Here is a 14324-nt window from a genome sequence, read left to right as displayed (position 1 = left end):
ACACTCATAGATAAATAGTTTGGATTCATCAGGGGGCAGAATGGCAGTCACACCATCCCAGCCTTCAGTATTCAAACATAACCAATCTTCATAACGTCTCGCCAATATACATTGCAGGACACTGTTCCCCTCATTTACTGGACTGCTTGTGCCATCTCAACCAGTGTCAGAATTCATCACAAGGAATTTCCCAGCGCCACAGAGAAAGTCAATATGCACAGTGGAACCATATCTATTAGTCTAGTATGAACAACTAGAGGGCGGTCCCATGGTGTAAAGGAGAGCACTCTGGACTCTGAATCCCAAGGACCTGAGTTCAAGTCTCAGTGGGACCGTCCCCTGGCAGTTCAATGCCTCCCTGCCATCCCATCCCGTCACATCTCAGATGCTCAGCAGGGTCAGCCCTGGTTAGTACCGGGTGCTGTGACAGTCCCGAGGACTTCACTGTCACTGTCCAAGCTCGCTCGGCCATGGCAAACGGACCTCAGGACTGAAACGGTGGGGCCAGTTCTGTGCACGCTGTGCCTCACCTAAAACATCCACTGTGCAGGCTGGAAGGGCACACCCACGTGGGGAGAGCCCTTCTCAAATCTGCATTCGTGAAGCCTGGCTGTGCATGCATGCAGTATGAACAACTATAATTACCAACTCAGTTTTCTCCTTTACATTTATTTATCACAAGACTCTGACTTGAATTTAAAATAATTCAGGTCAGAAGGAACCTCAATCTCCTGCTCAAAACATGGTCCACAGGAAATCCAGACAACAGGGTCAGGGCTTCATCCAGCTCAGTCTTGAAAACCTCCAAAGACAGAGACCCCACAACCTCTACAGGCAACCTGCTGCAATGCTTGATCACCTTTGGGGCAAATTCCTAACCCTGCAATCCCATACTTCTACCTTGACAGCCTCTGTTCCAATTACAGAATCATTGATGCTGAAATGAATCTGTAGGGGTCTTCTGCAACAACTCCAAGCAAGTTCATCTACAGCAGACTGCCCAGGGCCATGTCCAGATGACTTTTGAGTACCTCCAAGAATGAAGACTCCAGGGTAAACATTCCCAGCTCTCTCAGCCTCTCCTGATATGAGAGGTGCTCCAGTCCCTTGAACGTATTTGTGGTCTTTTGATGGATTCTCTCCAGCAGCTCCATATCTCTCCTCTACAGAGCAGCCCAGAACCGGACACAGAACTTCAGGTTTTATACTCACCAGTGATGAGTACAAAAAAAGATTCAAATCCCTTCACTTGATGCAGCCCTGAGTACCATTTGCCCTATTTTCTACAGAGGCACATTGTTGGCTCATGTTCAACTTAATGCCACCACCCCTAAATTCTTCTCTGCAGAACTGCTTTCCAAACAGTAAGCCCCCACCAGGAACTGAGGTTATTCCTCACCAGGTGCAGGACTATGCTCTTGCTGAATTTTATGAGGTTCCTGCCATCCCGTTTCTCCATCTGTTGGGGTCCCTCTAAGCAACAACACAATCCTGTGGTGTTGCAGCCACTCCTCCCAGTTTTGCATCATCAGAGTACTTGCTGAGGGAACTATTCTGACAATGAAGGAAAATGTTGAGCAGGACTCATAACACTGATCCTCTCTGGGCCAGGACATTCAGCCAGTTTTCAGTCCAACTCAGTGTTTGCTATCCAGCTTCTTTCTAAGCTTCTTTCTAATGAGACAGTGCCAAAGGTCTTACGGAAGTCAGGGCAGACAATATTCACTGCTCTCTCCTCATTTACCAAGACAGTAATTAATTAAAGCTGTGCACTTTCCTTGAACTTACCAAATGAGCCAAGTTTTCTTAGCAATGTACCTTCCTAATGATTCACAGAAGTATGCATTTGATAAAATGTTGTTCTGGAGGAAACTATGTCTGTAAACATTGCCTACTTAGTCCCGCTTTCTGCTGTCCAGGTTTTGCACTGGCAAACCATTTGGTTTGGCGATCAATCAACAGCAACACCATTTTGGCAAGGGCAATCACAGCTGCTCACAGGCAGCATGCACAAACACAAGGCATGGAGAAGGACAGAAACACAGTCAGAAAAGTCTTTCCTTGGATATAAAACTATCTTCTTCCTACATAATTTTTTTAATAACTGGATTACCTTCAGATGAAATCAAAGATTTTTCTTGAAGTTTAGTTTCTTTCAAGTGTAACTGCAATGGCTCGTAATTCTCAGAAGAAATTTGAATTACACTTGAAATGTTAATCCCAAGCTCAGCCATTATAGGCAACAGCTGAAGGTTGTGGAAATCCAAAATTATAAAGTAATGATGGGCACCATCATCTGGTTCATCATCTGTTCAAAATACAACAAAAACAGATTAAGGCAAGGACATTCAACAGCTAAACAAATTTAATTTTTTTCTTGACTCTATAGAGTAATGCAAATTAAGATCAGAGGAACAGTTCTTTTATAACTTCATTGGGAAAATTACATATAAGTTCAAAAACATGTGCATTAGACTGAAGTCTTCTGTACCAAAATGCCCAAAACACAGCATGAAAATACGAGTCAGAAGTAATAATTGTTTGGAGAAGCACCAGGAGAAAAACTAGAGAAGCTGATTGTAAACAGAATGTTGTAGCAGCTTTCTGTAATTGCTTCTCCCTAAGGAGTTTAGTGTCAGGACATATTCACATGCTGTAATGGTTGTTTAAGCTATCCTATTTCATCCTGTATAAAACTGGCCATGGAGCACACACAGACCAAGTTACTGTGTCTTAAATGAACGATTACATGAGTCAAAGTAATTTCAAAGGATTAGCTGAAGGTATGAGCTGACTCACTGCTGACTGTTCCCTGCCCAACAGGTTCATGTTTGCTCATTGTGCTGCTTCCTGTCAAAATTCCTATCAGCTGGTAATACCAGCTCACACTGGTTCTTTTAGATGTCAAGGAACATATCCCCAAATTCATCTGAGTGCAAATGAGAAGTTTCAGTGAGTGTCCGCTTTCTTTGGGCTCTGTTTGTTATGTTGAAATATGCATAGTAACATTTCAGTACCAAAGCAAAAGGTTTAGCATTATATAAATAAAAGTGGACCCTCTAGAAGCTTGACTCCAGTCTAAGTTAATTGTATAGTTTCCCTTTGTGGCCTACAGAGGAATACAGGTATTAAGACAGGTACCAGGTGATTTAATTTATCCAGTATGGTTATTTATCCTAAGTCATCAGAAACTGCCTGCTGAAGGTCCTGTATCTCTTCATCAATGCTGTACTAGAAACTAAATGCAGTTCTATATTCTGTTTAGCATTGTTGTAGTTTCGAATTATTATGTAAATTCTCTCCCCTGCCACTAACTGCCCATGCCAGCAGTCAACAAAAAGAAGTAGTTAACTGCTGATCGCTTAGGTGGGGGCAGGTTGTCTCTTGTTTTTGGGGACATTTTTCCATTCTTAGCTCGGCGGAACTCAGGAGGGGTGTGTGTGCTGCCGAGGAGGGAAGCTGTTTTCTTTTTTTTTTTTTCTCCTGCTCCTGCTGCTGGCTACTGCTGGGGCTTCTTGCTGAGCCGCTGCTTTTCTCCTCGCCGCGGTTGTTTCTCCTGGTTCCTGCATCTGGGGTCCCGGCCTCTGCTCCAGTCTCACCGCCTGCACCGTCACGGCCTGCCCGCCCCGGCTGGGGCAGTGACCCGGGAGAGAGAGGTGTGCAGCTGCTTTCCAGGACACGTGGCGGTTCCCCACTTACAGCTTTCTTTTCTTCATTTGGGACAAGTGGCACAGCGTTCATCTGGGAACTCACCCTGCTGCCAGCCGGACTGTGACACTGATACTGCCATAAGTATAACTCTTCTCCCGAAGGAAACTTGTTGTTGTGGGGGTTGTTGTTGTGGTGGTTGTTTTGTTTGTTTTTTCCTCTGTGGTGTTGGGGAAGTGGTTTGCTCTGGTCTGTTTATAGTTATACCTATACCTACATATATATCAGTTAGGAACAGTTATCCTTCTTGTATTAAAATTCCTTTTCTTAAATTTGATAAAGAGTGGCGTGATTATTGTGGAGAAGGTCCCCTCTCCCGCTTGTGGGTAAACATTTTGGTTTTTCCCCTCAAACCAAGACAAGCATTAAGATTCTTCCTTATGCCTACTAACACATCACACATTTAAGTCGCTCCTCAGCTCGTAGGTTTCATTTTTGTAAGGGGGAAAAAAAGATAGCCTGGCATTAACAGCTACCTGTGCTCAGGTTTATAGCCAGGACTGTGCAAATGCTGTTACCACTGGGAGCAGCAGGCTCTCTGCTGCTTGCAACATTAGATAAACATTAAAAAATATATAAATTTGGAGAGAGACTGACAAAGCAGTCACCACAGTCCAGCACACACATTGCTAAAGCAAAAATCAAAACCAGAAGAAAACTAGCCCATTATCTTACTGCTAACACTGAAATTTAATTACATAATTTCATGTCTCAGTTACTGCAGGAAAAGGCATGAACAGATACAATTACTGAACATCAGTAATTTCCAACAAAACCCCAGATGTCTGCACAGTCGTGTACAGATAAAAAAATTCCAATGCATACATACTGAAGACTGCCCACCATTCAAGAATTGTAATTATGATTATGCTAATAATCATGACAAGTGGGTAACAATCAGTCAGTTTGAATTATCAGTGATTAGTCCATACTCAAAAGAGGGAAGACATCAATGCAAGTAATCTCAAGATTACTCAAAAGCAGAAATATTTAATTTCAAAAAGGTGATAATGTATTGGGGATGAATGATAAACAGTCTTACACATGCTAAAACATTTTGATGTTAATGTGTTACATGTATCTTATCTGTGCTTTATTTCTTGAACTGCACAATCTGTCCTAACACTGAGCAGAACACGGTGCCCTCTTAAAACATGAAGTGCCAATGCTTTGATATTGCCAAATAGATCTTGACAAGGAACAAAACAAAGTACTCAAAGCTAGGTTGCAAGATTTCTAACAAGCTCATCAGGAGTATATCTGCATTTTTTATATACCAATGTATTTGTCTTTCTCCTCCTTTTCTCCATGTCGACGTTTCAGTTGTGTGTCCTTTTTATCAGAGGCTGCGGCTGCTGCCTTTTTATCTTTGCTTTCTTTTTCAGCTTTCTTGTCAGGAGGTTTAGCTTTTTCTTTTTCTTTTGCTTGCTGTTCTGCCTGAAAGACGGATAAACAAAGTTGTCATTGTAGCCTTTGTGCAGAACAAAGGTCGGACTGTTGTAAAACTTTAGTTGCTCAATTTTTCTGTTTTAATAGTTCTCCCTCTCAGCCACTATAATGTTGATGTGGTGAACCTGTCTTGAACACCCTGCTTTCTGCTGCTCAAACACATCATTCAGTTTATTATATTCTTAATCATAGCACCAAGACTTCACATTAAAAAGGAATTGCAAGAGGTAGGCAGATCTTATGCCTACCAAACTAACAAAATGCATATAGGTAAAAAGATGAGCAAAAGAAATCACTGTGCTTTAGTTACTGTGACTAGAGGACTTGCATCAGTCAGAAACCTTCCTTGGACTGAAGGGAAGTAAGGCAAAAATTCTGTATCTGTTAAGTCTTTATCATCTCTGCTAACACTCTCGAGTATGGTATCAGATGGTACCAGCACTATTTTTATTTGATGTAAATATCTGTCTAATATGAACGAGAACTAAGAGCCTTATGCTCATTTCACAAAGGATATTACTCAGCCATTTTAATTATTTTCAAAAAAACCCATCTACATTGAGCTCAGTAATTTAAGAGTGCAGGATGAAAAAAGATTTGTACATATCCCCAGGCCCCACACTATAAATCCAGAAAGTCCAGAATCAGCCTAAAATTCAAATAATCCAAAACATATTAAGGTAATATGAGTTTTTATAGAGCAAGAAAGCCTCCACCTTATTTTACCCAGCAGAAGTATTATGTCCAAACTATGCAAAAATGGTATTTCAAGATTATAAACCTAAATTAAATAAAATAAAAAGATATTAACAATCCTTTAAAGGCTATTAAAACAATGAGAAAAGCCCTTCTTGCAAGTGAGAAAGGGCAGTTAACTCTACACAGTTCCTTTCCCTAGATCGAGCTGAAAGGCAAACTTTCCAGCTGTGGAAGTTGTATTTACTTCAAATTCAAAATCAAAGCAGAAAATATTCTCCCTTCCTGCTTTTCTCTTCCTTAATGCCTTCCCTTTTTGTAAAATTTAGAAATACTTTCAACAGATTCTTGCTACTATTTGCACTGTGAAATGAAGCATTTGGAGGCTTTCAGTATTTTCTTTCAAATTTGTTCCACTTTGCACCTTTCAAACAAAAAAATTTTGATAGTACTTCTTTGAACTCTAAGCTGATGAATGTACCAAACAGAAGATACAATCATCGGGACACCAAGTTCACAATAAACTTCACCTATTGCATCTGCATAATTTTAAGTCATTCTCAAATCAACAGAGACATTTCTTGACCTGCCAAGATTTTAACCAAGAACACCACTTGACCTTCATACTTCATGAAGTAAAAGCCTCTCCTTTCCAGGAATCTTTCCTCTTCCTCTCAATGTCATATTTCTCCTTCCATGAAAAGTTCAGGTTTTTGAGAATTTTCTAATCTTCCACTAGCTTTACATTCTGTAATTTTGTTATTTTAAGCTTCATATTAGAGAAGTTTACTACCTCAGTCAGTTTTCTAATTCAGAGACACTTTTCTGCTTGTAATTTAAATACATACATCTGTAAATCTTTGACAAGCTTCTGCTCCTAAAGAAATAAAGAAACTTCCCAACGACTTATTTTTGTTTATTCACATACTGTTGTAGTTCCGATAATCCATTCTATTAACTGGTGTCTATTATATAAAAAAATGGACAAATATATTTGCTTTCTGAGGACTGACTTGCTAGTAAAATCCTGGTTTCAACACGTGTTGTTGGCAATGGAACTTGTACTGTACAAGCTAGTTGGAAAGGATTAAAAAATTTATGGCAGCTGTCCTAGTTCAGCAGGAGGGACCAGCTAACCCTGTGTGGGGGTGATCAAAGCTGTGTATTCTACCCCCTCTATTCATTCCCCAAGGTCAATGGGCCATTAGCAGCAGCTGCCCAGGGAGCCATTATCACTTCACACCCAGCCTGAGGGGGGCGGAGCTGCTAATGGGCCATCAACAGCTCAACACCCCCTGGCTCCCAGAGTTAATCACCCATTGTGTGAGTCCCCGCCCAGGGGGATGGACTGAGAGCTCCCTGAGGGTACATAAAAAAAAAAAAAAAGAGAAAAAAAGCGGGGATCTCCTCCTGTCAAGGTCCTGCTGCTGCTCTGGATCCGACGAGAGGTTCCGAGGTCTTCTTACCCACCACTTATGTACCCTCAGGGAGCTCTCAGTCCATCCCCCTGGGCGGGGACTCACACAATGGGTGATTAACTCTGGGAGCCAGGGGGTGTTGAGCTGTTGATGGCCCATTAGCAGCTCCGCCCCCCTCAGGCTGGGTGTGAAGTGATAATGGCTCCCTGGGCAGCTGCTGCTAATGGCCCATTGACCTTGGGGAATGAATAGAGGGGGTAGAATACACAGCTTTGATCACCCCCACACAGGGTTAGCTGGTCCCTCCTGCTGAACTAGGACAGCAGCCAATTTAGAGATAGACCTGTAAATTAAAAGTCAGTTTCTGCCCATTCTGTACTGCAGAGCCAGGAATCCTCTCAATTCTTGGCTTTGTCCTTCAACTGCTGTTCTTGTGTTTGTCTGTCACACTTTGATATAGATATCATTCAGAGGATGTAACAACTTTTCCTGACTGGCTAAAACTGGGAAGAAACCGTAAGTTCCAGAGACTCTTCAACACTATCCTCAGATTATCCAGGGTATTAGAGTAACGACTAATCTTGCCAAATCAAAGCTAAAGACTGCATTTTAATATTGAAGTGCCTGATCTTTAAACTTAAAAAATTTGTTTTACAGTGTACTTATCAGAATTGACTGATACCTAAGAAAAAAAGCCATTTTTTCTCAATTCACTACAATCTGCTCTATAGCTTTAGCCTCTCAATTTCTCTTCAGACTGAAAAGACATTATTTTCTCATACTATTTTCTCATATATTTCTGTGTCTTATATTATCATTTCCTAATCAACTGACTTCTGTGGGAATAGGACAAAATTTTAATTTAATTACCTAGCATTTAATGTTCTTGTGATGGTGTGCTATATATCCACCAAGTATTCCCACACACAGAATTGTTGATAAAGAAATTCACAGACTTTTCAACTACACAAAATCCACTAAACTACTTTCTTCTTGCATCTTTTACATGAATAGACTGCTCTGGTCTCCATGTCATCACACTTCATAGTGTAAACATTATAGGGTAAACTTATTGCAGCAATTGTATAACACAAGTATAGCACAAGTCCTAGGGGGAGAAGCTGAGGGAGCTGGGGTTGTTTAGCCTGGAGAAGAGGAGGCTCAGAGGTGACCTCAACACTGTCTACAACTACCTGAAGGGAAGTTCTAGCCAGGTGGGGGTTGGTCTCTTCTCCCAGGCCCTCAGCAATAGGACAAGGGGGCACGGGCTCAAGCTCTGTCAGGGGAAATTGAAGTTGGAGATCAGAAGAAAATTCTTTCCAGAGAGAGTAATCAGGCACTGGAATGGGCTGCCCAGAGAGGGGGTGGATTCTTCATCCCTGGAGGTTTTTAAATGGAAATTGGATGTGGCACTGAGTGCCATGATCTGGCAAATGGCCTGGAGTTGGACCAAGGGTTGGACTTGGTGATCTCGGAGGTCTTTTGCAACCCACTCGATTCTATGATTCTGTGATTTCTGATACTGGTCTTCAGCTTCATGAATGAGACTACAGCAAAACCAACTGTTCAGTAAGTTGTTGAAATGTACCACTGACAACCTAAAAAGCTCTTAGAAAGCAACTACAGGTCTGATCCACAATCCTGTGCAACCTTAGTGAAATTCCTTCTGGAACACATCAGCAATTTGACTGAGGCAATCTTGGAGCCAGTGATGATCTTGGAGAACACATGGAAGCAAGTTTTGGGAACACGTCAAAATGCGGTACCCAGTTCTGAGAAGCAGATTTCAAAATATGTAACTATTTTGAGAGAGTTCAGAGGAAAGGAAGACGCATAACCATAAACTAGAAACCATGACATGCATTTGAGTTTGTTTAGTTAAATGTTATGGACTTCTGTAGAATGCAGGGTAAGACCTGTTGTCTCGATACACAGTGAGAAGTGAAACAGTAACAGGTTTAACGTGGCTGGCCCACACGGGGATCAAACCCACAACCTCGGTGTTAGCACCATGCTCTGACCTCCTGAGCCAAGCTCAGGGTGTGTATTCAAGCATACTGTGCAAAGTGTTCAGCAACAATGAGATTAAGGAATATATAAAATATAGAGAGAAGTTTGCTGCCAGCTTTCATTGTCCATAACAGACTTTGATTTACTGCCCAGAGCCACTGTTCCCTGCAGTTTGTGCAACTCCATGCTCCTGGACACAATCCAAACATTGATCAGCAGCCACCTACGAGGGTCTGTAGCTAGATAGGTCTGGACCCTACAGATAACAGAAGATCAGAAACCTTTTCCAAACAGGTACATTGTAGAGATAGTTCAGCAGTAACACTGATTGCCATTGAAAAGTGAAAGCACAGCAGCGGACAGTTTTAAGAAAAGGTTCAATAAATATCTGCCAGGAATAGTTTATGGAAATATTATCATGAATTACTGCTGGAGGATGGAATAGATAACCTCCAAATTCCCTTCAGAGAGGAGATTAATAACAATAACCTCATAGTGCTGCTCTACATCTGTCACTGATACCTCCCAAGTAACAACCTCCCCTACCTTTACTTCAGCAGAGAGATATTTAGATGAAGCCAGTTTGTAGGTCTATTTTCTATTGGACCTACGACTCAGCTAAGCCATTACTAGCTCTCCCTCCAGAAAAGAGTTCTTGCATAGTATATTTAATTTTCTCTTTTTTTCCTTTCATTTTCTCACTGGCAATTGAGTAATTGAGAGCCTCACCCACAAAATCTAATTAGTTTAAAAAGACATTTCTAGTCACATTTATCTTCAATTACAGTTCTGTGAAGCCAAACAGGAGAACATAGCTGAATTTATGGAAGCAACACTAGAAGTGTCTTCAGAAAGTTAATTAAGTATCCTCCCTAAGGCATACTAATGTACCTTTTTTTCAGCTTCTCGTCTCTGAAGGTCCTTCTGCTTGAGACAAAGCAGTTGAAATTTCAATAGCTTTCCAGTTAGTGTAACAGGAATTTCTGCACCACTGTCCAGAATGGCTTTGGCTAATTCTATCACCTGCAGAGAGGAAAAAAATAAAAAACCCACAACAAAACTATTACTCATACAGTTTTAATACTGCATTTGACACATACTTTGAATGCTGAAATGAGGAAGTGCTGCCTCACATTGTATAATGTGTGGGTCAAAATGGCCACACTTCCAGAAAAACAACATATCAGTAAGACATACAGCTGTTCTTTGGTTCTGAGGACCTCAAATGAAGTCATATCACCTATAGTATGAGATAAAAGCAGAATGGAAAAAACTTCTCCCATCTATGCAAAAGGGAACAGACACATAGTTCTCACAGGAAAATGTAATTTTTTTTAGGTTTTAAACAAAGAAGCAACCTTAAGCAAGTACATTATAAAGTAATAAATTAAAAAGCATGTAACAGATAGCAAAAAAAGGAAAATAGTTTGGAGTACTGTTTACAAAGTGACTAGTGTCTGAGGCACTAGACCTGAATGAAAGATAAAAACTTCTTAAAGGGAATTTGAGAGGGTCTGTCTTGATAAAAACACACCCCCTCCCTGTGTAATTCTGATTCTGTTGGTATGCAGCCTAATTGGGGTGAAATAAGGCTATTGAGTTTTCTTAGGGCGATGACAGCAGCGGGAACATACAGCTGCATTGTCCAGATGTGTGGCATTGACAGCCTGTTTTATGACTATGTTTTTTACAGCTTGTTTCCACTAAATTTCATACAACTCACTAACATCTGGGCCGTTTTCCTTGGAGCCTCATAACCACTTTATTTACTGCAAAAAAAATAAAATAACATAAAAATACCATAAAAAGTTGTTATATGTTTCTTTTCACTTGTGTTGTCTCTGTAATAAAGTTCACCTACGTAGGAAGCGCTGTTGAGGAATAATATAATCATAATATTTTCCTACTTTTGTTTTTAAGCAACCATCAGCTTTATTTATAACCATGGGCTGAATTAGGTGTTACTCAAATGTTCTGACATGTTTCTCTTTTCCCCTCTTGGAGCAATTACAGTTGGGCACATGTGGTGTTAATTTTGCTTGCTAACATTCAGACAATGAAGGTGCACACTGCATCTTACTGAACTGTGTCTTGTCTAATGCAAACACCACCATTAGCTTTGAGCTTTCACAGCTTCTTGCCTAGTTTAGAAATTCTCACTTCTTAAGTAAAACCTGGGTAAGCAAATGTAGCTGCTAAAAATGTTTCTCTGAATAAAACAAAGCCAAAATGAAATCCAGACTATTATACACTGAATTATTGTTTCAGACAAACTACAGAAAAAGAAGTATCTTAAAATTCTGATTTTTTTTTTCTGAATCATGTAACAGGGAAACAACCCAAAACATATGTATTTAAACCCCCTTCCAAAATAATCATTCCCCTCCAACACAAATAAACCCAATTATCTCCTTAACATACACCAAGAAAAATACATCACAAGTAAGAAGAGTTTTGCTCTATGTGTTTCATATTCAAAGTAAGACCACTTACTGGTCACTACCTCAACAAGCCAACCATAGAAGGCTTCTGGAAAGATATCCACTGACATCAGAGTAACTGCAGAAAATCAAGGATTTGTTAAGAACAAGACTTAAAAAATCCTACAAACTGTAGGCACACTAGAAACTACTCATCATTCCAACAAAAAATAGTCACTGAAAGCTAACCACACAAATATGTGCTCTGATTCAGAGACCTTGAGGAAATATCATAGTAATTTTTCTCAGAGAGAAAAAATTCTCATACAGGTTTTGTTTTAAGAATTGATGTTAACAGCCTATGGAAAGTGATGCTTCTCAATGGCCTTATGTAGATGAGTTGCACATTTCTTGAAACACAATAGAGGGAAAATAGAGGGATTCTGGAAGGATTCCTGAAAGTGTATATATAGTAACCCATCTCGATGGCAGTTGCTGATTTATTATTCATGGAAGAAGAAAAAAGTGCTTAGAATCTTAAAACCCCTTCTTCCTGAGAAATTCAAAGCATTTTACCAGTCAAAAGCAATGCATCATGATTATTCCTATTTTGTTGATTGAGAATGCAGAAGAGACTTGAACAAGCCCTATAATCAGCTGGACAACTCTTGAGTGGGTAGGAAGGGTGAATTTTTTGATTTCAGCTGTTAGAGAAGTGTATTTCATGACTGTGGAGAGGTCAGACAAATAAGACAAAGAAAAAATGAGTGCAGCACATCTGGCAATACAAAGAAAGCAAATAGTTTTTCATACAGAAATGTAAAATCTGCTTTTACATAAAGGAAATTAAAAACAATCCTCCATCACTGCTAAAGACAGAAGATCAATCTGTGCATGGTAGGTAAAAGAAATTCAATTTATTACACATCCATATCCATCTGTGATCCTGTGAGTTATGTAAGCACCTGCCATAAACAGTTAAGAATCTACATAGTCTTAATTAAAAAAAAAAAAGCTGGAGACAAAGATTTTGTAGGAATACTGGAGGAAAGTTTTGGATACTATGAAGTGGATTGGCTATACCATCCCACAAGGCATGACGTTATTCTATGCGAAACCATGGAAACTTGGATGGACAAACTCAGTTAGGCAGGGCCTGTTTTCCTTTAAAGGAAGAGGAAACCCAACATTCCTCACACGGCAGGGGTCCCACTGGTGAAGTGCAGAAAGGCTTTGGTGATGCAGTATTTGATCTCATATGGTGGCAGTACAGACCATGCAGAGATTTAGTTGCCTGGTGCAAAGGGCATGTATTTCACGCCACTCAAACACCACATGAGTGCTTGTAAGTGACACCACACTATTGGCAGATGTCAGCACCACTGAGATAGGAGATAGGTCTTAAAAGTTAGTGAAACATTTAAAGCCAGAGTCTTTATGTTACCTTTCTTTGTAAAACCTCTTTTTCAATATACAGAAAAATAGTGGGTCCTAAATCATAATCAAAAAATCTTTCAAAAAGATAAATTACATTATTAACTTTCACAGCCTTATTACTACCTGAAGAGTAGAATTCCTTGCTATGGACAGAGGTCAGCCCACTTCATAGTGTAGCCCTCCCACATCCAAAGTAAACTTTCTAAAAGCCCTGTGTTCCCTCTGGTTCTCAAAAATGTACAAAGTCCAGACCATCACATATACCTCAGACTCATGTAACACTCCTCAAAAGAAACACAACAGTTCCTAGAAGAACTCCTCAGTAAGTAAAATCCTTTACTAGCTGACACAGTATAAGTCAATTTGAAGCAGGACAGTCAACTGTCAAGAGCTTATATGGATTACACAACCAAGTTGTTTATTACTGTTCAGATGTATTTTCCTGAACAAAGTAATAAAAGGAGGAGGGGAAAAAGCAATCTTCACTGATTACTATCTGCCGTAAGTATTGTGAATCCTTCACAAGCAACTTTCGAGACAGACTAGGGAAGAAAAGCTGCATGTGTCATACCAATAAGAAGACCACTTTACACATACTATTAAATATTTCTGAATCTGCTGATGTTATTTCATTGACTATAGCACAGTACAATCAATCATTCTGAAAGAATACCAGGAAGGAGCTGAGCTAACTGAATTATTTTTTCAGATCACATCTGTAGTGTGTTGAAAGACAAATCAGTTTTTACATCAGACTATTCACCTAATTCCATTTTAACTCTCAGAACCCCTTCCCACCTATGATGTCAAAAACTCACGTGCTTAATCATTATCCTTCACTGGTGAATTAATGACTCTCAATTCACACAGAGCTTAAGGATTCACATAAATAGTAAACCAATTGCACATCTGAGCAGAACTCCATATAGAGCTTATGTACCCACAAGGTAGACTGCAAAACCAAATGAAACATCTTTGTTACTCAAAGAAGATTATACCAATATGTATTCCAGAGAGTAAAAAAAAAAGTGGATTTGATTACTTCTTCTACCTCTCAAAGTCCTTATCAAATAAACCTACTAAAATTAAGGCAGTTAAATGCCTCCCTGACATCCGATCCCACCAGATCTTGGAAGCTAAGCAGGGTCAGCCCCGGATTAGTACTTGGATGGGAGACCTCCTGGGA

At 40.0% G+C, this 14324-nt stretch overlaps 1 protein-coding gene across 1 annotated transcript in view; it reads right to left on the bottom strand.

The window, feature by feature from the left end:
• SPAG17 (sperm associated antigen 17) overlaps positions 1-14324 on the bottom strand; it is a 93654-nt gene that overhangs the window by 62342 nt on the left and 16988 nt on the right. The window contains exons 4-6 of the mRNA XM_071559567.1: positions 10173-10304; positions 4986-5145; positions 2114-2308 (exon numbers count right to left, since the gene is read on the bottom strand). Coding sequence (XP_071415668.1) covers positions 2114-2308; positions 4986-5145; positions 10173-10304 — 487 coding nt within the window. The remainder of the gene's footprint in view (positions 1-2113; positions 2309-4985; positions 5146-10172; positions 10305-14324) is intronic.

Source organism: Pithys albifrons, chromosome 1 (genome assembly GCF_047495875.1).
Source record: "Pithys albifrons albifrons isolate INPA30051 chromosome 1, PitAlb_v1, whole genome shotgun sequence".
Lineage (NCBI taxonomy): Eukaryota > Metazoa > Chordata > Aves > Passeriformes > Thamnophilidae > Pithys > Pithys albifrons.
The sequence above is the reverse complement of the archived record's forward strand: the minus strand, read 5'-3'. Positions and strand labels throughout refer to the sequence as shown.